Source organism: Sceloporus undulatus, chromosome 4, assembly GCF_019175285.1.
Source record: "Sceloporus undulatus isolate JIND9_A2432 ecotype Alabama chromosome 4, SceUnd_v1.1, whole genome shotgun sequence".
NCBI lineage: Eukaryota > Metazoa > Chordata > Lepidosauria > Squamata > Phrynosomatidae > Sceloporus > Sceloporus undulatus.
In genome coordinates, this window is record NC_056525.1 from 25,807,047 (window position 1) to 25,833,750 (window position 26,704).

Sequence of the window (26,704 nt, forward strand, 5' to 3'; positions counted from 1 at the left end):
ACAGATATATAGATGTTGCTGTATACTGTTAGATCCTATCATGGAAGAAATGTGAAATATGCATGTAAGAAACTGAGTAGTTCTCAGGTAAGTTCCACTCCAGCTGAATTGAAGGCAGCCATTTTAGTTTCAGTTCTTTATGAGGTTTCTCCAGAGTCCTCCATGAACCACTCTTGTGATGAATTGTGAATGGCCATGTTCTTCGCAACAAACTCTCTAAATTATTACTACTTTCACAACACATGGCATGGTTCCTACACAGTTATATTGTGACCTGGGGAGATCACTAAATCATTGCTGTAGAATCTCTGGCCGAGAGAATAAAACATGACTGAAGGTTTTCAAGTTTCAAATTAACAACAGTCATAGCTTTTTATTATCATGTCTGTAAAAATATGACTAACATACAACTCTTGCCAATTTGATTTTTGTAAAATCAAAATTCATTTAGTGGTACTGATGTACATCATACATAAAGTGGTAAGAAAAATACTGACATTTGACATATTATACATGTTCATGTAAAAATCATGTTGCATAAAGGTTTTAGCTAGAAAATACATAAGTCACAAAAGTACATGACAGTAACATCCTAAATTATGGTGGAAGAACAATGATTTCACAGTTAAGCTTGACTTCATCTGGAACTATAAAATAATTCCAAAAAAAGTGTACTATTGTAGCCATATTTTGCTCTTTTTGAATAAGGTGCACTTAAAAAGGCTAATCCATCTTCAAACTGCTGAGGGGGTTTAAAATTCTTCTCCTTGTTGTAAATAAGTACAAATAACTAGAGAACTTTGATTCTCTGATGAAGCAACCAAATTATTTGGTCACATATAATATAAGCTTCAATCAAAAATTAAGAATGTGCATATTACACACACACACACACAGCATACAACATAATGTCAGAACTCACAATAAAACCTGTTATCTTGCTTAGATTCTGGGTTTTACAGTTAAATTTTTTACATACATCAAGCCTTCATGTATTCCTCCAGCATAAGACACCCCCCCCCTCAATAAGATGCTAATGGTTGAAGTTTAAGAGGTAGTATATGAAAGTTTACATCAGTCTGATTATACTGAAATCCAGTACTGTTTTATATATAAAATTATTTTTGTTATATTCTGTTTCAGCAATTTGATTTTATAAGATTTAGTAAAAACACAGTAGTGATAGAAAGGTTATAGTTCTGTCATCAAGGCAACTGCATTACTCTGCAATTATTAGCAGTGCAGCCTGTCATTCCAATAGCAAAATGCATGAAACCTTTTGCTTTCCCCCCACATCTCTAATGTTCACTGATTTTGTCAAATTCCTAAAAGTTTAAATGTTATTAGGCATGCTGAAATGGCTTCAAACCAAGTTTATTTTATTTTTTACAGGTGTGCATGTATATGTATAGGATAAGGAACATACTTCATCTCATTATGAAAGCTACCTGACTGAGACTATTATCTTGTGGAATAAATTTTAAGCATAGTATAATAAAATAATTCCTTAAGTTGGTAAGTACAGTGTAATATATCCAAAAACATCATGCATATGATTGTAGCATGTATCAAAAAATCAATGACTTAAGCAGCACACTAAACCAAATGTTTCCACAATAAATTAACATCCAACTCTTTCACTAACATTTTGGGTCCCATGCCTGTGTATGATAAAATCCATTTTATAATTAATCTACAGTATAATTTATTGTGTTAGATCCATACTAGTACTGGACATACACACCCATGATGAAAAGTGCAACCAGACAGTCATATCCATTTGTGTGACAACCCCTTATTACAATCAAGTGGACTGCACTTTAGTCATAATTATGTGAAGTAAACAGTATAAACATACACTGAAAACATAATTAAAAGGTATCCTTTGCTGAAAGCTTTATAAAAAACATTTTGTCAAATGGAAAGCAACAGAACAAAACCTCAAACTGATTGATTTATGATTATACAACTTGATTTCTTTATGGACCCTGTTCACTTCAGAAAAATCTTTGTATCTTTAAAAATTCCAGTTATAGGATGTCTGACAGCCAAATCCAACATTTGAAATTGCCCTTGGATTTACAAATGTTATACTTTAAAAATCATTCCATAGCAGACACAGAAAACAGTAAACACTATAACTACAGGTACAGTTGAAGTACAAAACGAATAATATTTTTAGGCTGTCACACAATGGGTATAACAGAAATTAATGGAAACAGTGAGCTCTGGGTAAAATATCCTTTGGAGGGTTACCGCTTCTGCCAATGGGCCATTGTGGGCTAGACTGTGATAGTAGCAGCAGCAGCCCTGGGAGCCTGAAATGACCCATGATTTCAATTTCCCCCAATGCTTGGGAACTGGACATTGTGGGAAATTATATTTCCACTGGTGTTAGCACTCTTGGATGGTAGCATCACATTTTAAGATCTTATTTCCTATCACAGAAGGGCACATGTACACAGCCATAAACTGTAGATCAAACAAGGAATTTAAAGTGAGCTGTCTAATTTACAGTGGGGATTTATCAGTAGTAGATCACAATATAGTAAAGCATTAATTTAAAAAGGAAAAACACTCTCTCAATTATCCAGTGCATCAACAAGTTGAATAGGCCCACCCTTCTAATTTTATAAATTTAACTAAATTTTGTAAGAAAAGGAAATTGATCAATTTTGTAATTATTAAAACTTAATTAGCATATGACTTAGCATAAAATAGCTTTAGCTAGTTATTGTGTTTCATTAATGGTTTTTTGGGCTGAAATACGGTACTCTTTGGGCTAATTTTCATAAAGATGGGACAGCACTGAAACTTACAATTCCGACAATGATAACATATGCAGCCAAATCCCAAGGCAATAGTCATGAACAGCGACATTACCTATGTACAGTCCATCTTAAAAACAGCTCTGGAAAAATGCATCTGTACAATTTTAAGTTAGGGCAATGCTGTCCTATCTGAAAACAAAAAGAGAACCACTCCATGTTCCAATACAATTCATTTAGCTAGGTACCAAAATGGAACAAAATGATGTGACTCACAACTCCATTCTGGCAATCTAGAAAGCTACTGGAGTATGGTAACTGGAGAGAGCTATACAGCCAAGTTTAAAAAGACATTATGGCCTCTGAATCTGATGTATAAACTGATGCAATTTCACAATGTTATGATCGTCCCATCTTCTTCTAAGGTCTTTTGTTCTGAGTCCTGGTTTTGAAACTCCATGTTAATGCTGCTTGTTGAACAGTACAAGTTTGCTTCTCTGGAAGAAATAAAACCATTTTGTATTGATTCATGAAGGGTTTCAGTTTGTGTCAGTGATTCTAGGCTTTCATTGGAAGGAGAAGCTTTTGGAATTTGTTGCGGTTCACCATTATCTTCAATAATGATATCATCTTCATCACTGTCTTCCTCTTCTTCAGGCTGGTAGATCGGCACAGTATGTGGAGTGTAACTAGGAAGACTGGTATCTGTAGACTGTCCTGAGCTACCAGAAGTCCGGCTGTTCCTAACAACATTGTTCCTCTGGTTTGCTGGTCGTACAGTGATTATCAAATTACGACTATTGGCAATCATCATGTCTGTAACCTGATCGAGGCTTTTCCCTGAAACCTCTATACCATTCACTTCCAGAACTTCATCATTGACAGCCAGTAAACCTGTGCTTTGAGCAAGTCCTCCAGGAACAAGCCTGGATATGAAAATCCCCGGAACTTTCTCCAGCCCATGGGACGTTACTCTGACACTAGAGCCATCTCGTATATAAAATCCTAGTGGTTTATCAGTCCCATATTTATAAAGCCGCACCCTGCGATGGGTTTCTGGGAGTATGTCTACATCTATAATAGAAGACACTGGTCTGAAGTCTTGTGGCATACTAATTACAATGTGTGGCTTTTTCCTATGGTTGTCGGGACGCAACACATTTGTTAAGACATTTTTCTTCCTTGTCATAGTATCTGTCCCAAATGCACTGTAGTCTGCATCTTCTGCAAAAACAAAAGGAGTTGGGGAGAGAAGTTGCACATTAGTAATGTTTATGAAGTTCCAGTCAGCATAAAGGACAACCAGTAATTGGTTTTAGTAAAATACTATTTTTCTTGCAATCTTCTAAACATTCATTTTATAAACTGGTCATTCTGTTGTGAGAAAAATGATACAGTGCGCCCGCGCCATACGCGGGCGCGCCATACACGGCCTTGAGCATACGCGCTCAAGCCGCGGGGCGGAAGGGGCGGCGCATCCTATTCAATTGAATGGGCGCACGCTCCCGTTGCACCCCGCGTGCGCCCGCACCGCCGCGCATGAGCCCCATTGTTTCCAATGGGGCTCGAGCATAGGCGGAATTCGCCTTACGAGGAGGGATCCGGAACGGATCCCCGCGTAAGGCGAGGATGGACTGTATTTAAAATCAGGCAAAGCTGTAGGTCAATTGTGAGAGAAATACACACACCATCATCATATCATTTCCATCTGGTTCTATCCTAGTTTGTTATGGTTTAAAGATTCACTTCACAGAATATTTCAGACAGATGACTTCCCTAAATAGAAACTTTTCTTTAAAAAAAAATCTAGACATGGTGAACTGGCCCTAACATCTATTCAGACAAGATTTCCTACAGCCAAAATTGCTTATATTGTTGTAGGAGTCTTATCCAACTTTTGTGAGGCCTAGAAGAGAGTAGGAGATACTTCTTTCAACCCTATCTCAGCCTTCATCTGTCAACCTCAAGAAGCTTTCTGGACTGCAATACCCATCCTAATCAGCATACAGAATGGCCAGAAATTATGAGCATTACAGTTAAAAAAATATGTATGTCAACAAGTTGAGAAAGGCTATTTTATCCCATAATTATCTGTTCTTAGTAGGAATATACAGTCGGCCCTCCTTATAGGCGGATTTGAGCATCCACGGATGGCAAACCCAGAAGTTGTCCCGAATGGGGGCGCGCATGCACGCGTGTCGCCATTTGGGACAACTTCCTTCTCCTCTCCTCCTCTCCTTGCTTCCCTCCTCCCTTCCCTGCTTGCCTCCCTCCCTTCCCTCACCCTTCCTTACCTTTCTGGCCTGGGCTGCTTGGCCTCCTCGCTGCCACTGCCACCGTGGGAAAAGCAGGGCCGCGGCCGCGGAGGCCAAGCCTCGGCCTCCTCACCGCCACTGCGGAAGGACCCGATGGCGGTGCTGGAGGCCTCTTGGCCCCAACAGCACTGCCACTGGGCCTTTCTTGCGGCGGCGGTGAGGAGGCCGAGTTGCGACGCTGGAGGTCTTCAAGGCCTCCAGCGCCGGCACCCGGCCTCCTGGAGCCTCCACCACCACAGCAGCCTTCCTTCAACTGGCCAGAATTTTTATGAATAAGAATATGGCTTAAATTAAGAATGTCAAATATACAGCAACATTCAGACAGAGAGCCTTTCAATTTTTTTTTAATTCCAGTAACCAAAATGCAAATGTTCTTCTTTCCACCATGCAATGTGATAAGGTAAGGAGCCAGAACCACAAAGAAAGCACAACAAAACGAGGCTTCCACACACTTGTATTTTATTTTATGCATCTTTTATCATAATATTCTCAATCCTAACATTTTTAGGAGTGAGGTTTGTACTGGAAAATGGTTTAGAACAGGTGGGACAGTGGAGTCTAATGTGGCCTGTCTGTAGTCTCAATCTGCCCTCTATACAGTACTTCCCACAGATGGCCATGACCCTTCCTTCCCCATGATGCCAGCATGTGGTGTTTTCTGAGGTTACTTGTGCTAAAGGGTTGAAATACTTCCCCTCTGGCTTAGTTCTCAACCTTTGGGCCTCCATTTGTTTTGGACTTCAGATCCCAGAAAGCCCAGCCAACTTGGCCAACAGTCAGGAATTATGGAAACTGAATCCAAAACATCTGGAGGACCCAAGATTGGGAACCACTGACTTATTTGATGCCAAAAAGCATTTTAAACTAAAATGTACTGGTATTTTTGTATCACCCTTTTGTCTTCAGCCTTGCCTCCTCCAGCAGAGGCCAAAGACCTCTTTGAAAATAACTTCAACTCCTGGGATTGAACAAGGGTCTCACTCTTGGTTCATAAGGTATGCACTTAGAATTCTTTCCTCAAAGTGTAATTCTATGATACATTTTTCTTTTTCTCAAGTTTCAATATTAGAATAAAAAGAATGAGGAAAGCCAGTGGACCTGCTCCTGCCAAATACTTGGATGTTAGCCAAATGACCTGGTTTTAATCTTTGCAAAACAAATACCATTCCACAAGTTCCCTTCCCTGCCCCTCAATGAGTAGGTAAAATGACTGGTAGGAGACTAAATAAGTAACATATTTAAATATTGAAAGATACTTCCAGCCAGTGTTTTAACCACAAACTAATACTCCTAGCACCCTGAAGCTCAAGCTGCAAAAAGTCTCTGAGCTGATTTTAGACAGTTATTATAGCAAAAGGGTTATTTTAAAAAGCAGCCGCAAGAGGAAAATATATCTAGCTAATGAATGTAGAGAAATACAAGTTATGGTTCCTCATATTTTAAACTAATACATTGAATTCTTTTAATTTACAGCTCTTCAGGACAAACCGAACATTTCACCAACTGAACATTTCTTTGACGTCATAGTTGAAGTAAATGGTACACAGTGGTACAACGTGCCTAGCACACATCTGATGTATGCTGTAATCTACAGTCTCGAATTCCACTCTGAAAAAGGTTTTAATAATTGCAGTGAGGAAATTATTTACAGATGACTAGTAGACTCTGTAAATCTCTGAAGAAAGAGATAAGATTACTGAACTTCTCTTCTTAAGGATAAAGCTGCATGGCCACTTTCAGACTCATTTCCAATCTGGTTATATATTTTTGTTTGCCTTTATGGTTAAAGTCCTTCCCCACTGGCCACAGGTCAACAGACTGTAAACCAGCAATTTCTAGTCAGCAACTGATGAGGATGATTCTACACCCTGCTTGCCAATCCATATCCAGATAAAAATATCTTCAAGGAGGAGCAAATGAACTAGCTGAACGTTAAAATAGTAAAATACAATAAAATCCACAACCATGCAAAATCATATTTAACCTAATGTACTTTGAAAAAAGCTGTATTTATTATGTGTCTTCAAGACAACTCTGACTTACATGACTCTACTATAGGGCTTTCTTGGCACGATTTATTCAGAGGAAGTTTGCCATTGTCTTCTTCTTGGGCTGGGAGACTTGTCCTTGGTCACCCAGTGGAACTTCTATGGCTGTGTGGGGATTTGAATCCTGGTTTTCCCGCACCCTCAGAACCTCTGGGCAGCAACTACTTAGGGTTCCGGGGGCTAGGCTTACCTCCACGACGAGGAAGACATTTTCCATCGCCACCCCGGCCCTTTGGAACATGCTGCCCACAGAGCTCCGCTCGGCCACCTCCCTGGCCCAATTTAGAAGGGATTTAAAAACCTTCCTTTTCCAAGCTGCATTCCCCGATTAAAGTCCTAATTGGCCTCCCTTCCTCCTTATTGGCAAGGAGACTGGCTAACGGGGTTTTTATTCTGTTTTTACTGTATTTGTATATAAGTTCTGATGTATGTTCTGTATATTGTACTGTTTTTACTATGCTGTTAACCGCCCTGATCTTTGGAAGGGCGGTATAAAAATAAAAATTTTATTATTATTTATTAAATCATAACTTGAATACAAATATGTTAAAGTGACACATAAGACTGAATAAGTCATGCTCTACATAACATGTTGAATTCAAAGCTTCTCCTATATTAATGGGCCTCAGGGGAAACTGTATGACAAATCAGAATAAATCAGGTACTGTACTGCTATTATAGCTTGATAACAACATGCGGGACTGGCAGGTTGTCTCTGGCAATGGTCAGTGTCCAAACTCTTGCTATAAGATATTTCTTTCTTGTATCCCCAGGAAGACTTTTCCATTATGCCCATCTGGATGATTTTGCACACATCTGTTTTTATTATCTTTATCTGAGGTGTACAATTTGCTCAGTTCTCAAGCTGTAAATATTTACACAAGAACATTTCCTTTTCATCATATGAAGATACTGCCCAACCATCAGCCCCTGATCCGGAAACATTCTGGGCCCTCTGTTACCCCTAAGCAGATGAATTTGTGTTCTTTACCCAATCTATGAAGAGAATTAAGCCTGAAGGTAAGAGAGAAAGGCCAAGGTAAATCCTTAGTCATTTAAAAAAAGCAAAATGGTGTCCCTTATAAAAAAAAATAGAAATCAAGGTTTGACATTTGAAATTAATACTTTTTTGGGAACATTTTCAAACCGTGTATGCTTGAATCCATATATAAAAATTCCATGTATAAGAAGGGCCAACTGTAAGTGGATTTAAATGGGGAGTTTTTCGGACAGGTTTTAAATGCAACCTAGGAAACTCAGAAGGCTAATCTTAAGTGTAAAAAAAAGTTCACTGATGACTGCTTCAAATAATTAATTATGTATTTAAAATATGGGGAATGGTCTTGAAAATATAAGCTTACAATGTCTTTCTTTGTCAAATACTTGAAGGCAAATGTCTGAAAATGCAGGGACTGCATTTTATTGTGCCCCTCTCTCTTAGCTGCAAACTTTGACCAAGTCATGAAAATTTAAGTTTCTTAGTGCCCTGAATGCTGACCTCAAAATGTTTTGTTCAGAGAAATGGTGACTTGCAACTCTTAGAATTCTCCAGCAAATGTGATTCATCTTTCAAACTATTTGCAAGCCTCCATTTTCATCTTTTTACATTTAAAAAAATCTTTGTTTATCTGGCCACTTAAGATTTTTTCTATTCTGATTGCTCATTGGGTTCAGGAGTGCAAAACTGACCCATGGAAACCAAAACTTGCCCAACCCTGCTTCAATATTAACTACCATTGCTAAATTTTTCACACTAACCATGCAATCCAATACATTTCTACACAGAAATCAACAGGACTCATTTTTATGTAACTGTGCATGGCACTGCAATTTAAAAAAACAAAACTAATTTCATCCAATTATGTACAGATTCAGATAATCTCAAATCAAGGGTCTTCTATTGTATGACTTCAAGTAAAGGAGAAACACTTATGCATCTGACTGCATAATATAGGAGCAATACTAACTCCTGGTTCTAGTCCATGTGAAAAATACAGTACATTATATATCAGGATATTCAAAGATGGCTGTGATGATGTAATGATATCGACTGTCAATATAGTTGCCATATTCCACTTTCCCAAGCCCAGGCATCTACTGTAAATACTCAAGTATAAGTCGAGAAATGTATGCCTCAAAATTGCCCCTAAAATCTTGGGTAAACTTATATAAGGGTCAATAGATCAGTAGTGCTTAGAAGGATTGTAAAGCAAGCAAGCCTGATGCCTCAATCTCCACTGAACACCAATTCCTTCACCATCCAGTCTGTTTTGCAAGCCTTTGCTTCCTATCAGAAAAACTCCCCATTTAAATCCACTTACAGTACTTCTCTCTTGCTCTGTTTTGCAAGCCCTGGCTCCCCATGGAAACAACTCCCCATTGAAACCCACTTGCTTCTGTCTCTGTTCGATTTTGCAAGCCCTGGCTTCCCATGGAAAAACCTCTCCATTGAAACCCACTTGCTTATCTCTCTGGTCCCTTTTGCAAGACCTTGCTTCCTATAAAAAAAAACCCTCTCCATTTAAAACCATCTCTCCAATCCATTTTGCAAGACCTGGCTTCCCATCGAAAAAAATTCTTCATTTAAATCTACTTGCTTCCTTTCTCAATCTGATGTTAAACCTCTCCTCCAGCACCTGGAAATCATTTGGGAGAGATCCAGAGAAGGAGAAGGAGAGACAGAAGTGGTATTTCCCCCTTTCTACCCTTCCTGATAGCCCCCTCAATTTATCCTTGGGTCATATAAAAACCCAGGATTTTGACCCTGAAACCTTCCCTCGACTTGTACATGAGGTCGACTTGTACACAAGTATAAACAGGTAATTTGCATTATTCTTATTAAACATGTTGTCGTGCATCTTCAAATCAAGACATTTCCAGCTTGTGGCAACCCTAAGGTAAACCTATTACAGGAGTTTCTTCGCAAAAATTTGTTCAGCGGATTCTTGTGACTGCCCTCCTCTGAGTGAGAGAGAGAATCTGAGAAAATATGGTATATCTAAGGCCAACAAGTGGATTTCCATGGCTGAATGGAGATTTGAACTCTGGTCTTCCAGAGATCTACTCCAGCAGTCAAATCATAATAAATAAATAATAAAAGCTTTATTTTTAGCCCGCCTTTCCTGGGATCAAGGCGGGTCGCAACAGCCAAAAACACAATACAATCAATATACAACAAAATTAAAATACAGAAAATACAAAATCTTACAACATCTTACAACAGTTAAAATCCAGCTAAAAAATTTCCCAACTAGCACAAAATTGCAAAAACAATGAGGAGAGAGAAGGGGGCAACATGGAATGTTAGGGGTAAACCTGCTGGAACAAAAAAGTTTTAAGCCCCTTTTTGAAGTGTTCCAGGGAGGTGGCTGAGCGGAGCTCGTCCGGAAGCGAGTTCCAGAGGATGGGGCCCGAGATAGAAAAGGCCATTTTAGGCCATGCTGCAATTAAAGTAATTATACAAACTGGGAAAATTAAATGTTGCATTTCCCCCTCCCACTAGGTTTCAAACTTCATACTATTGTTTACAGTTACAACTTCTCTGAGAAAACCAGTATGGAGTAATGTTTACAATGCTGGACTTTGAACAGGGAGGCCCAAGTAGGGTTGCCATAAGTCAGGACCTCCAAACCGGGACAAATGTAGGACAAATGTAGGGTAACATTTTCAAATGTAGGACACGGTTTTTAAAAATGGAGGACATGCGAAAAAATTGAGGGTTTTTTTTTAAAAAAAATCTTAATATAAATGCATGTTTTTAGGCATGATCAAAATGGAGGACATTTTGGCATTACTGTATTCCTAGACAGATGGCAGAAATGGACTTGCCCTCGGGTTCAACTGTACTTCTCAGAAGTGTGTACTTGGGCAAGGGACTGTGGTTTTTCTTCACTGCTCATGAGTTTGTAAAAATCACAGCAAGTTACATTGGCCGTGCCTCAGAGGCTTGTTGATATCAATATCACCACCATCATCATCATCATCACCACTATAATTGGCCAAGAAAGGCAGACTTGTTAGCATTCAAATCGCCATAAATACACAGAAAATGCACTTGCATATATTTAATAATAAAAAATAATAAAAAAAACAAGGCAGGGGTGTATATATTTAATAATAAAAATTAATGTAATAAAATAAAAAACAAGCAATAATAAAAATTAATGAAATAAAATAAAACAAGCAATAATAAAAAATTAATGAAATAAAATAAAGACAAGCAATAATAAAAATTAATAAAATAAAATAAGCAATAATAAAAATTAATGAAATAAAATAAAACAAGCAATAATAAAATTAATAAACTAAAACAAGCAATAATAAAAATTAATGAAATAAAAAAGCAATAATAAAAATTAATAAAATAAAATAAAATAAGTATTTTATATTTTTAAAAATAATTTTAAAAACCCCAAAAAACCAAGGCAGACCTAATGGCCATTGACTCAGCTTTCCTCCAGCTCCTCCTCCTCCTCTGCCCCAATTCTGCCCTTCAAGGCACCCTTTCTCCTCCTCCTCAAGGCTATGGAATCCTGGGAACTGTAGCTCTGTGGACCATTGAGCCTCCTTTTGTCAAGAGAACTCTGGTGCCACAAGAAACTACAATTCCCAGAATCCTATAGCACTGAGCCATGGATGTTTAAGGGGGGGTCAAACTATTTCTGCAGCCTTTTGCTACCCCAAAGCCCTTCCTATTTACAAGCAAGGCAAAATCTCTTCCTTCCAAGCCATTGAAAACCAACCCAAGTGGAGGGCTGATTGCTTCTTTCTCATTGGTCAGCTTCGGGAGAAATTTGCATATTACAAGTAAAGGTGTTTAGGGCCTCAAAAACGATCCTGTGATAAAGAATTACAAGAATACTGACGCGGTAGACATTTAAAAGATGAGGCATTTAGACTCCCAGTGAAACATGAACGGTTTATGGCCTTTTTTTCCTCACTGTAACCTGGAAAGTAATGCCTTTTGCAAGACATATATACCAAGTGGGCTGGCAATAGCTCTGAGTGGCAGGTGTCCTGAAGACCTGCTCTCTAGGCTGAGCCAGGCAGGGAGGGTGGCACACAGCCACGGGGAGAGAGGGGTGGAGCTGCCTCCAGGGCCTCGCGGGGGGGGGGGGGGAGTCCCAGGGGCAGGGCCAAACCGGGGTGGGACTGTGTGGCCCTGCCCCAAACCGGGAAAGTCCCGTCCCCAGGCGGGATATGGCAACCCTAGGCCCAAGTTCAAATGTCTCCTTAGTCACAAAATTAGCCATGTGACTATGACCCCAATGCCTCTTCAGAAATCTACCTTACAGGACTGCTGTGTGAATTAAAAGGGAAAGTGAAACTATATGAAGTGGTTATGTACATTTGTAGTATACTTCATGGTATTTTCATCAGATCACTATTTTTTGCCATTAGTTTTTCACTGAGGGCAAAATGCTAGAGATCTGTGAAAACATCACAAAAGGCCCCTGAAAGTGACTGCCATCTGATTCACAGGGCAGGATGCAGAGGAAATGAAGGAAAAACTGCAGCAATTAAAGGGGAAAAGCATGTTCTGATTTCCTTCAAAGGTACAAAATAAACACTGTAACTAGTAAACAGTCTACCATAACCTCCTCTAACCTATCTGACTTTTCATTTAAAAAAGGTACATGCTAAGCAGTCATTTATGCTAGGATGCTCCCTCACCCAATTACAGTTTGTTAATGCCAGTTAAGGCAATGATAAATGTTTGTACTTTTTAGATTTCCATTCCTTCCCACCTCACTAATTACTACCTCCCACTTCAAACATGTACATAAGTATCTGTCAACTGAGGAAGTGGGCTGCAATTAGCAAAATCTTAGGCCAAATAAAACCCATTTATCATTAAGTGTAGATACTGCTGAGTAGATAGTAGATCCTGTTGTTTTCTGTTGTGAAAAATTAAAATAGCTACTGTGGTGGAAATTCCTTTTTGAAATATAAAAACTATAGAAAGATGGAGTCACCTTTGTCAGCCAGAGAGATGGTTTTTGAAATAAAGACTTGGAGTTTAGGGAAAACTAGAAGAAAGGAATAGTGAGTGCATCTTGACCTAGATGGAAGCTGGCACCAGTAAGAAAGACATAACATAAACTACTGAGATAAAGACATTCAGAAGCAAGGTTAGGAGGGAAAGCCACTGAATTCCTACAGGAGGGGTAAGGCGTGATGATGCAGTTTTAATGTATGCATGTATTTCTGTTCTGATTGTAAGAATTCTATATGTTTAAATTGTAATTAGCCAATCAGGTGTATTGAAGAAGTTTCTTTGTCTTGAATAATATAAAAAGAGCCATTTTGTCTTGTTCGGGGCCTCAGCTTTTTGGAACTTGAATTCCACTGAGTTCAATGTTTTCCTTTGTCGACAATTGGAAATAAACTTATGGATTTTCAATTACTAGGTCCTCTTGCTAATCCTATTGATTTGCCAATCCTAGAAATCTAAGTTTCCTGAAATTTCTGTTACACTACCACTTCAAAAACATTGCAAGGTATTCCTTGGTATAAGAAAAAAAATTCCAAACCAAGCACTGGCCCAGTGAGCCAGATGTTAACACCATGTTGTACTTCTCCAAAGACAAATAAATGTGGAATTAGTCCATCCAAAGAAAAGAAAAGAAAGAATACTTTATCATTACTTTATGGCTGTTTGGATCAATTTCCCAACAATCTGAAGATTCACATCAAGGGTCTATCTTAATAAGCTTCCTCTTCCTTGCTTCTTGCATACTGCCACTCACACTGTTCATTCCTGTGTCTCCTACTCAGTCCCTTGCTACACCACATGCCCCAGTGGTGCACAATCTCTTGCTTCTTTGTACTCCACTAATTCTTGCTGCTCAGTCTCATTTCCCTCACACCCAAACCTCCCAGGTGGACTTGTTTCTTGCATAACAATCTGACAGAAGATTGCCGCCACATTTTTGCCCCATATCTCAGATACTAAAAGGGTTAGATTTTTTTTTAAAAGGAAAGCTTGGAATCTGGGCCAAGTGATGGTCTAAACAGGCATTGGATGGTACGCCTAGAATCTGATATAGCAACCCTAACTATCACGAACTGTTAATAGATAAAGTATAGACATATATTTAGTGCTGGAAAAAGACAAACATAAAATTAAGTAGCAACAGAAAAAAATGCCGGGCCTTTGCTAAGCAAAATTTTTTGTTTGTGTCATAAAGACAGTACTAGAGTTATATCAAGTTCAAAACAACCCTCTAAAGCATATTTTCAGGTGAAATAGTGAAAAAAGGAAACAAGTTAAAGACAGCCATTTGAACAGCAAGAGCACAGAACAAGCATTTTTTTTTTTTTGTTCCTAGGAACTTATTTACATCCATAGCAACAAACAGACTTCACAATAAGAAAAAAGCACTACAACAGACACTCATTATGAGGCTTGGAACAGAATTCCAAGAGTCAATAATGAATTTGAACACAGAAGAACAGCTGCAATAAAAAACAGTACAGTTATTTCATATCTGTACTTAACAGTAATTTCACGAGCAGAACAAAATGTATTGTATATAACACAATACTCACATAACTGAAATTCCCTACTCTCTCAGAAACCTGCATACCCCCAAAAGCTTCCAGTTGGGATACATCATGAAAGGCCTAGGAAGTGGGATAGGGAGCTGTCAATTACTGGGTAGGGGGATTGCTTGAAAGGTGATGTACACTACTACTTCTAAGTGTGCCCAGGCCTTGCAATGAAGAAAATTACTATTCACCATTTCCCACCTGTGATAAGAAAAATGTGAAGTACAAATGTACCCCAGAATATTGTACTGTGATGAGAAAAAAATTATTTCCTCTAAACAGATGAGTTTAACTCTGGAGAAAATCATGCATCCCAGCAGAGTAGGTGCATGGTTCTGGAGGGGGCTGAGTCAGGGTACAAGTCTTGGAAAAATGTGATGGAAACATTTTCAGCAGCCTTCCTTCAACTGGCCAGAATTTTTATGAATAAGAATATGGCTTAAATTAAGAATGTCAAATATACAGCAACATTCAGACAGAGATCCTTTCAATTTTTTTTTAATTCCAGTGACCAAAATGTAAATGTTCTTCTTTCCACCATGCAACATGATAAGGTAAGGAACCAGAACCACAAAGAAAGCACAAGTAGATCATAAATTACAACCATTTGAAGGACCACCCTATGACACCTGTTCATCTGTGAACACAAACTAAGTATATGGTCAATGGCACTATCTGCAAATATCGATGTTGCTGCTGCTATTGCTTTAATTAGTTGGCTATCTAACAAAGATGGGATTAATTTTTTTTAAAAAGACACTAATTCTGGGCCAGAATTGGTCAGGATGGACAAATACAAGGGAGACTACAGACTGCATGTCTTCTTGAGCAATTCAGAATTTCAGCTACAGTATCTCTTTCCTCCGCTATAATCTCTCCTAAAACCTTTAGTGACAGCAATAAGTAGTCATTGCCCACTTTGTCATATGATCATATGATTGTAAATGCCATATTATCCAATGTTATTTTAATTTGTTGTCTGCTGTATTTTATTGTTTGAATGTTAAGATGTATTAATATGCATTATGTTTAATTATTTTTATAGAATGTACACCATAGGCAGGTTTATTTTATCTATTTTAACTGACTGTATTTACAGCGATGTGTAAATTTATAGCTCTTTATAAATAAAGCTTAATAATCTACAAGGGATTGGGAAAGGAGGGATGGAATTCGAAATAATTAATAAGGAAGGGAATCATGAGATATGTAGATTTTACAAATTATTATTGAAAGAAGACATGGAACAAGAGATGATTAAAAAGTGTATGATAGATTGGTCAAAAGACATTGGGGCAAATATCCCTCTAAACCAATGGGAAACTGGAAGAAGATATAGATATACAAAAAACAGTGGAATAAGAGAAAATATAAATAAATATAAATAAATCCTATTATTATTATTATTATTATTATTATTATTATAAAATATGATATGGTGAACTGATTTTTTATATGGTTTGTGCTGCCAGAATCTTATATGTCTCAAAGTAGAAGAATTTTGAAATTCCATCATGTGGTAAATGGCTAGGCAAGATATATGATTATATGGAGATAGATAGGTTGACAATTATAATAAGTAAGAAACCACTTGAAGATTTCTTGAGAACTTGGGAACCCTTTCTAGAATATATGAAGAAAATTAAGGGGACTTTTGTAATGATACTTTTTGATTGAGAGGAGGGTCAGGCCACATTACTGTTAAGGTATCAATTGTTTTACATGGAAGTGTTATGCTGTATGAGGATTGATCACTAAGAGAAAAATGTATTATGACTTATAAGAAACTGGATTTAAAAGGACGAAATAAGAGCCAGAGGGATTACTTAAGGAAGTAATATGATTATTAACATTTTTGTAATTTTTTTAAAGTCTAATATTATTTGAAAAAAATTGTGTGAATATTTAACAAAAGAATTCTTATGTGTATATTTGTTTTAAATGTTTTGAAACCAATAAAAATATATATTTGAAAAAATAATAAAGCTTAATAATAATAATAATAATAATAATAATAATAATGGTAACAACAACTTTGGAGTTATGCAAATTTCTGTTTGAAAGAATGCAGGGTAAATGCTTTAAATCCCATGATTCAACTAATATTATTGTATTTGGGCAGCCATTAAACCAAAACTGATTTTAACATTTCGTCTCAGTATTTTGAACACTATCACTTATAGCCGTGATGGCGAACCTATGGCACGCATGCCACGGGTGGCACGCGACACCATTTCACCGGGCACGGAGCAAGGGAGAAGGCGGAACGGGCATTTTTTTCAGAAAATGGCACCTGGAAGGAGGAGACAGAGGCGCGTGCGTCTGTCTCCTTCTCTCCCGGCTTCTCTTCGCTCCGCATGAAAGGGCTCCATGGAGCCCTTTGGCGGGGAGCGAAGGGCCGAGGAAAAGGCGGCTGGGACGCGTGCCCAGCCGCCTCCTCCTCCCTTTCCCTTCTTTTGCCGGCCTCTGACGGCCCCAGAAGGGACCCTCAGGGGCCGGCAAAAGCCGGAGGACAGCCCGCCGTCTTCAGCAGCCCTTTTTCTGGCCTCTGACGGCCCCAGAATGCCAGGGCAGGAGCCAGAGGTTCCTCCCACTGAAAAGGGGGCGGAAGCCCCACCCCCGGCACTCAGCCCCCATCCTGGGGGTATAAGCCCCGCCCCCCGCATGCGAACTGGAAAAGGTTCGCCATCACTGACTTATAGGAATGGATTGTGTATGTGTATGAAAGCAAACTACTGAATGAAATTGAAATTGCCTTCAAACCTATTTCAAGAGATTACTGAGAGAATTTTTAACTCGGGTTAGTTAATTTTGTAATTATAAATAGCATTTCCCCAAGTTGCCTAGGTTGAAAGTTCACTTATTGCTTTTCTTTAATTATCAGGAGTTCTCCTATCAAAAGCAAGATAACTTTTTAAAAAATAAGATATGATAAAGTCAGAGGATAATTCCATTTTAGTTTTGAATTTTAGGCTTTTAAGAACAATTGCTTATTTATATGTAGTGAAAAATTTTCATATTCTCAAAAAATAGGCAGAACTTATTTCTTCTCATTAAAATTATGGTAGAATAGTTCTCAGCTCTTTTCCCCAGAATTATAAATGAATCCTTCCAAATAAGCATTTTGTATCCTTCCAAATCCGTCTCTGGAGATGTATCATGACATTCTTCTAAATAAAGGCTCAGTGAGCTTGCAGCAAAATTGCTATGTAAGGCAAAACACTGTCATTAGCTCTGGGCAGGTAGATATAGCAAGGATGTTATGGCATGGCAGCAGATATGTCCTAACACACTAAATACAGATTTTGAGACTGCACTGTGCCACAAATATATGCAAAATATCTGAGAAGAATACATACACCCAGCTCATAAGACCAATTTTTGTAAACTCAGCCAGGCTGCATAACTGTTTAGCCTCTCAATAACCCTTGACTAATTTTTTTAAAGCAGTATCTTTCAGTACAAAGGCACCACTGTTCTGACATAAACTAATCAGTTTACGGCTGCAGTGAAAACCTTTTGGCAAAGAAACGTACGTTAAAAAAATGTTACCATAAATAAGGTGAATGTCGATACAGCACAAAGGTGAACTGCTTTTAATAAGCATAATCACTGATGTGAAACCAAAGCTGCATGTTGCTATGCTGGACACAAAGGAGACATTGCCTAACTGTTTTTTGGACCAGCTGCAATGACCTAACCCACACTAGAGCCTTTAGACAGTCATTTATAGAATTATGCTTTGTTGCTATGCTTTGTTGCCTTGCTCAGTTTACTTTGAAAGTATCCTAGAAAGGTATAATTATGCCTGTCATACAATAACAAAATTAGGTTCTCTGAATTTACAGATCTTAAAAAGACTACTTCATATCATTCACTTTTATGACTTCTTCTTTAATGCACCATTATTAGCCAATGGGCTGTATTTGGTGATGATATTCCATTAGTACAGTGGTTCCCAAACTTTTCTGTGCCCCACACCACTGGGAAATGTTTGATTAATGTTCGCACCCCCTACAAAAGTAATGTTGTATTTGAAGATAATTAATGTTTGAACCACAAATTGAATCACATACAATAATGGGGATGAACAAAGTGAACTTTAAAATAAAAGCTTTTAATACAGTGCATAAAACAAAAATCTAAATTGAGCAATTAGTTTTTAATTTAGTCAGTAAAAAAATGAGTGATGACTTGTGACTCGTCACTCAAGGACAGAAGCCACTCTTTGACTTACTACTTGCAACTCCATCTCGCACTTCTTGAAATTTAATCTGTGGGCACTGCAGGAGGGGAACCCCTGCACTAGTACAAAGTTTGTATTTCTTGGGGACACCCATGTTTACTCTTGTGCAAGCAGCAAATCTAATGCTTTAGTTCTATTGCTACACACCATTCCACAAGTCTTTAGATATATAATCTTCTGTATAAAGATTTATAATAAAGTTTAGTAGTTCCTATGATTAATTTCCGTGTCCGTAATTTAGCTATATAGTGAGGGCATATGCAGAATTTCTGAACAGAACATTGTATTTATTTTTTAGAACAAACTTCCAGGTCTCATGTTGGCGGAACAACTCTTGAGACAATACACCTTTTTGCTTGTTCAAAGACATCTAGGCAGATTATCTCAACAGAAGATACAAATTCTATACTTTCTTGCATCTTCCAATATATATATTATTTAATTTATATTACATGTTTCCACTTAAGGCACCTAACAAAAATAAGAGGCAACTAAGAACTAACGTGACGTATCAAATAAAAAATAAACAAACTGAGCCTACTAGTTAAAACCTAGTTCAGCAACAAGACAGCTTATCAGCCAAAAGACTGGCTGGATACAAACATATTGGCCTGCCAGAAGAAAGATAATGGAATGGGAACTTGTAGCTTTGCATACATTGGCAGAAAAATGTAGAGCCTAAGAGAAGGTCCACTGTTGCATCCTTGTACCAAGACTGTCTCCAACAATGGGACAGTGATGGCACCTCTCTTTAAAAGGCCTCTCCGAAGAATCTTAAAACCCAGGCAGGCTCATGATAGAGAATGAAGTATTTCAAATAGCCTGGGCCAAGTTATGGGAGCTCCATCACAATCAGCACACTGTATCACCCTGAACATACCTGATCTTGTCTGATTTCAGAGGTTACTCAGGGCTGGACATGATCAATGCCTACATGAAAAGACACCAGGGGATACCAAAAATCTTGAGGAAGGGTTTCAACAGAATCCTGCCTGAAACTCTGGAGAGTCACTACCTGTCAGACTTGAGAGACAGTACTGTGGTAGATGGACTAATAGTCTAATGGTCCTTCCTATTTTCTTGCTTTGATGAAACCTGGACATAAAGATTCAGGGCTACATTGAAGGTTCTGAACCGAGTTTTTCAAGGAGATTATGATCACATCCAACACAGACTGCACCTATATTGTCCAACCTGCCTTTTGAATTACTAGAAACACTTTTGTCTTGTCTGAATTAGGTTTTACTTGCTCATCCTTAACCAGACCATTATCAGTATCAGACACCGATTTTTTTTTCTGGAATATGGTCCCTAGATTTAGACAGAAAATAAAGTGTTGGGTGTCATCAGAATACTGGTGGCATTGTACCTTGAAACTCTCTAATTGTTTCATACAGCTGTAAAACAGCATGTGGAAGTAAGATGGAAACTAAAGGATTCGATGCACACCAGCACCATCTTTTCAAATAATTCCTTGAAGACAGACCAGAGCTACCATAAACCATAGAGTTCCTCAAAGTTCCAACACAATCAAGCAGTCCAAATGAATATCATGGCTGAGGGGTCCTGGAAAAGGAACTGAGATTCAAAACACACTGCAGAAGTATGGTGGTGATGTTTCATTTCAGGAATCTGACAGTATTAGTCTCTCTTCAGAAGGAAAATGTGTGATAGGAGGTATCATACAGTTTTCTTCTATATAAAGACTAATTCCTACACATTTATTTATATTTCTGTTAGCTCACAGAAATCTGGCTCCTAGATTCCTTTTTACTTCATCCAGTATAGTATACCCAAGGTTAATCCACAGCCTTAGAATCCATTTTAGCTAATTAACTGTGTTAAACCAGAGAACAGTAGCACTTTTCAGTTCACAATTCATACAATTCATCAAAATATTACATTCACCAGATCTAGTACCAAGGATGGTACTCTTGAAAAAAATGCTAAAAGGCTATGTTCTGACAAATCTTTCCTTCACCCATACTCTTCCAAACTGAGTGGGAAAAAACCAGACAGCTAAACTGCTAACTATTTAATGAAGAATTCCTATTAACAATACAATGATTGACTTTCAGCTTTTCTGTCTATCAGAACTGTTTTCATAGGTATAAGTTTGAAAATATGGATACAGATTTACCATAAACCCTTTTAAAATTGGACACTGTAGAAAATGAGTTAAATGTTAAAAAAATCAAATATATACTCTAGAGATGTATTAATATAAATCAAATATATACTCTAGAGATGTATTAATATATTAGTTATGACAAACTCTGTGGTGTAAGCAAGCTAATAAGCAATATTGTAAGATGCTGGTTGACCTACTCAGAGATTCATATTTATTTTAAAAAAAACTAGGTTAAGGACAACTGGTATGACTTTTAAAGATAAGTTATATAGTCTACAGGACTGAGAAATTCTTCTGGAAGATGTGGACACAACATGTTATGTAACTCATACAAACACATATGGGGTTAAATATTAAGTAATAATCCTGGCCCAAAGTGGCTTATCTCCGCCAGTCATATGGCTACTGAAAAAGCTTAGGCAGAAATGCTGAGCCTGACTTTGTAAAATGGTCCATCAGGTTCAACAGATTAAGTTTTTGTTATGACAACAGAACCAGAAAAGGAGACGAAAAAGCCAGAAAGAAAAAACAAAAACAAAAAGAAAAAGAAAAAAGAAAAAAGGAAGAAGCAAAACTTGTCATTGCAGGAATTGTCACCATGCTATCTTTATTCAAGTTTATTCAGACATGCTTTCTACTGTGTCCAGTTGGGCTTGCTTCCTCATAGGACCTCATCCTTTACATAATGTGAATGACTTAAATCAGAGAAACTGTGTACAACAAATTAAGGCATCGACCAAGACCAGCTCCTGGAATTTTTATTCCATTGTCTGTGTTCAATCACCATTCAGTGTTTGGGAATCCCACATTCAAGTGGAAAGGCAAATTCACAACAGGCAAATGAACATACCATCAAGTGTACACTAAACAAGGGAGATGTAGCAAACCTCTCAGAAACATATTCTAGTGGTTTTAGAATATATATCCCATATTTAAATCACACACATGCCCTTATTTCAAATCCACTCAACTCACACTGCATAGTTACAGATTTGGTTTTGGGCAGTGTCAAGAGCTGCATTCTCCCAAAAAGCCTACTTGAAAACTGAAGGAACTACTTGAGCCCCTTCTCTATGAGCTCCTGCCTTCAAAGTTTAGGCTGGTAGTCAGTGGAGAGAAGGCATTTTTGGCCCTTTTCTCCCCTCCCAGCATGTTCAACTAGTTTTAGCACTCTGTTTTTAGCAGTTAATATTCAAAATCAAATTATCAGTAATCTATGGATACTTACACTAAATGACACACTATCAATTCAATTAATATAAATTAATATTCAACAAGGTGCACATAGTGTATTCTGACAGCAGACCTCTACATTTGTTTTTAACACCTTACCTTTATTATTAAAGAATTTATTATTTTCAAGATCATTTTAAAGATTCTGTTGTTTCATTTTGTTTCTTCCTCATACCATTTCTATATTTTTTTTAAAAACTAAAAGCTACAAGATGTCCACCAAATGCCAGGAAAGAAGAAACAGAAATGTGAACATAAAAAAGGCAAGTGCTAGCCAAAATGATCCATCCCACCTTGCTATACCTGGCCGTTTATTTCCTGTAGACTTTGCTTTCAATCTGTCTTGCCCCCTGCCTTGAGCTTTTGTCTTTTGTTCCTGACTTCTCAGATCCTACTCTGTTACACATTTGTGTTTCCAGAATATAATTGTGCTGCCTGCTGCTCAGTTCAGTATGACCATGTTTTCCTTGAGCCTTTGGTTCCAGCTAGTTAACCATGGCAGTTTTTACAATTTCTGTCATTCAGCACAAGACAAAATAGTGCTATTCTGTTGGGAGGCTGTGTAGGGTGTTTGCTGTTTCTTTCAAAGAAGATGGCCTGCAGATTCAACACTATAGTCGGTTACTTTTCTTCCTTGTGGAATGGAGCAGCTCAGGAGAAAAAGACAGACACACAATGGCCTGCCTCATTTATAACATTTTAGTCCAAATCAGGATTTGTCAGATCAATAAAGTATCCTATATTACCACAGTTTCTCCTTCCCTATTGATCATACTTATTAATCATAATTTGGAAGCAGCACCTAAATCATGTTTCACCACTTTAGAGGGAAATGAGATTGTTAAACTATGGCATCTGAAGCTGAACGTACAAGTTGAGAAGGGGGGCACATGACTCACTCTTATTCTGACCACAATGTATTGCACTGAAAATCCTTGCTTGAGCATAAAAATCCATTGGGTGACCTTGAGCAAGTCTAGGCTTGCCATAACCCGGCTGCCCCCGTGAAATTCACGGATTGGAGTGTTTAAACCGTTTCCCGCCCGTTTTGCCCATTCAATCCCGGGTTCCTGCTGACTCCAGGCCAGATTTTCGCAATCTCCAGTCAAGACTTTCGACTGGCAAGCTCTGCCTGCCTGGAAGAAGGCAGGATTGGCTCCTTCCCCCCATGGGACCCCCTTAGTCACGCCTCCCTCTCCTCCTCCTCAGCAGCCAAGATGTCTGCCTCCAGGGAGAAGGAGAAGCAGCATGGCAGGGAGGGGGTCTCCTGGTGTGGCAGCCTCCCTTGCCCCCCAGCCTCCCTCTTCCTCACCAAGACTCAGTACAGTACAAAGGCAAAAGGCAAGGAGGCAGGCACCAGGGGCTCCCTTTCACGTTCGTTGCTTTGCCTTTCCTGCTCCTCCTTTGGGGCTTCTCTCTGCTCTGCGAGTGGCTATGGCTAAGTTTTGGGGGAGAGGAGAAAAGGGGAAGGAGGAGGGAGAAAAAGCCCCACGCCAGTCAGTCTCCTCCATCTAAGGCAGCCTCCTCTTCTTCCTCCTCCTCCTCCTCCTTTTCTTCCCCCTTCTTCTTTTCTTTCCTCCTCCTTTCCCTGGAGGACCCAGCGGTTGTTGTGTCTTTGCCTGATCCTGCACTCCTATCCTTGCTTTTTATCCTTACTTTTTATAGACTGTCATTTGTTTATACTCTCCAATCTGCCTCTACATGAACCTATAAGGTGTTTTAAATTTGGATTTTGTCATTGTGCTGGCCATATGGCCATAATAATGTTGTTGTTGTTGTTGTTATTATTATTTCCTCCTCTTCTTCCTCCTCCCCCTCTTCTTCTTCTTCCCCTCTTCCTCCTCTTCTGTTGTAATTGTGTGCCCTCAACTCCTTTCTGACTTATGGCAGCCCTGCAGAGTTCCCTTGGCATAGTTTCTTCAAAGGAGGGGAGGCTTGCCTTTAAGAGGCTGAGAGAGTGTGACTTGCCCAAGATCTCTCACTGGGTTTGCATGGCCATTCTGGCTCCTCCAATTCTCTAGCCACCAAAGCCAGCCCCTCTTCTTCCCTCCTTCTTCTTTTCTTTCCTCTTCCTCCTCTTCTGTTGTTATTGTTATTGCTATTGTGTGCCTTCAACTCCTTGCTGACTTATGGCAGCCCTGCCTGGATGTGGGAATTGTAGTTTGCAGAATGGCTGTGGCACCAGAGACTTAGAACTGAAAAGCACTTTGAGACCATAATAAGGCAAACCTATCCTGGGGTTTCTTGGCAAGATGTTATTCTGAAGAGGTTTGCTGCCTGACCTCTCATCTCTCCTTGAGGCTGAGAGAGTGAAGAGTAGGACTTGCCCATACTCTATTTGTTAATTCCAACCTTTTGGACCTTCTACTATTGTCATTATGATTCTTCACATGGTCAACCTTTCAGGATTACACTGATCAAGAATGTTCACACACATTAAAACATTCTATGCTAACAAATAGGACACACAAGTACAGTAACAGCCAAAATCTACTATGCAGTGATACCTATATAGTACCAACCAAAATGCACAAAATATATCATGCAAGCTTTCAAAGCTCCACTGACATCTTCATCAGGCAAAAGTGTTAAAAATCCAACAGAAGCAAGAAAGAAAGAAAAAGAAAAAATGATACAGTAGTGTAAATGTGCTATGTGTGTGTGTGTTTTAGAATTGGGTGTGTGTGTGTGTGTGTGGTCAGAAAGGGAATTACATTCATGACATTTGTCCAGGAATAATGTCAAAATGTCCTCCATTTTGATCATGCCTAAGAAACATGCATTTAGATTAACATTTTTTAAAAAATTATCAATTTTTTTGTGTGTCCTCCATTTTTAGAAATGTTGTCCTACATTTGAAAATGTTATCCTACACTTGTCCTACATTTGTCCCGGTTTGGAGGTCCTGACCTATGGCAACCCTAAGCAAGTCACAATCTCTCAGACTCAAAGGATGGCAATGGCAAATCTCCTCTGAAGAACCTTGCCAAAAAAAAGGTTCGCCTTAGGGTTGTCATAGGTAAAAAATGACTTGGAGGCACACAACAACAACAAAAGCAGAATGAAATTTAGATTAGTGGAAATTATATTACTAAATACCCACTTACCTTTTCTTTGAATAAAGATCCTAAGCAAAGGATTAGCTGTAGAAACTGCTTTGTGATAATTGTCATCATTGTTGATAGGTAAGAGATCTCCATGAATGTCTATATATCCAACTAAGACATCAACATTGGGTATTTTGTGAACATGCTGCAGTAATCCATAGAATTCTTCAAATTTGCCAGGTTTGGACCTTTCCAAAGAAAATCGTCTATATTCTGCACCAAACTACAAAAAATATATAAATAAGATGAATTTAAAAACTGACACTCTTTTAATCAAAAGAACTTGAATGTAACATCACACTCATTTGAATAGTTACTACAAGGTCAAACAGTGAGTTGCACAGATGAACCTGGGTCTTCCTAATCTAACAGATTATACATGAAGAACTGATCCACTGAAACCATGGTTAAGTTTTGAATGACAATTCAGTGATAGATTCATGTAATCTACTTTGTTTGTTAGTGTTTCGATATATTGCAATAACATTTATGTCTTGGTAGAAATGTTGAAAATGTAGTACAGCGCGCCCGCGCCATACGTGGCTTGAGCATACACGCTCAAGCCACAGGGTGTGCACAGGGCGGAAGGGGCGGCGCGTCCCATTCAACTGAATGGGCGCGCGCGCCCGTTGTGCCCCGTGCGCCGCCGCGCACGAGCCCCATTGCTCTGGTAACCTCTCGATTGAACTTCTGCAATGCGCTCTACATGGGGCAACCCTTGTACCATACTCGGAAGCTGCAATTGGTGCAGAATATGGCAGCAAGATTGGTCACTGGTACTTCCAGGACCAGTCATATAACACCGGTCCTCAAAGACCTTCATTGGCTGCCTATTCGCTTCTGGGCGCAATACAAGGTGTTGGTTATTACCTATAAAGCCCTAAGTGGCTTGGGCCCAGAGTACTTGGAGGACCACCTCTCTCCATACAATCTGCCTCGCACACTTAGATCTGCCGGGAAGCAATTGCTAAGAGTCCCAGAAGTGAGATATTCCATCACTAATCAGAGGGCCTTCTCCATCTTGGCCCCTAGGCTCTGGAACTCGCTTCCTGGCGAGCTTCGCTCGGCCACCTCACTGGACCAATTTAAAAAGGGGTTAAAAACACACCTGTTCCAGCAGGCATACCCCTAATGCCCCCGAAGTACTCCCCTCTCCCCTCTCAGCAGCACTGTAATGCTAGCTGGTGTTATTTGTATTGTGTATTTGTGATTTTATTTTGATGTTTTACTGTGTATAATGCTGTTGATGCATTTTAACATGTTGTTACCCGCCTTGATCACTGGAAAGGCAGGCTACAAATAACG

At 38.8% G+C, this 26,704-nt stretch overlaps 1 protein-coding gene across 1 annotated transcript in view; it reads right to left on the reverse strand.

Moving 5' to 3' along the window:
• Positions 1–346: 346 nt before the first annotated feature.
• PARD6B (par-6 family cell polarity regulator beta) overlaps positions 347–26,704 on the reverse strand; it is a 43,081-nt gene continuing 16,723 nt past the window's right edge. The window contains exons 2-3 of the mRNA XM_042462177.1: positions 25,400–25,622; positions 347–3,992 (exon numbers count right to left, since the gene is read on the reverse strand). Coding sequence (XP_042318111.1) covers positions 3,160–3,992; positions 25,400–25,622 — 1,056 coding nt within the window. The 3' untranslated portion in view covers positions 347–3,159. The remainder of the gene's footprint in view (positions 3,993–25,399; positions 25,623–26,704) is intronic.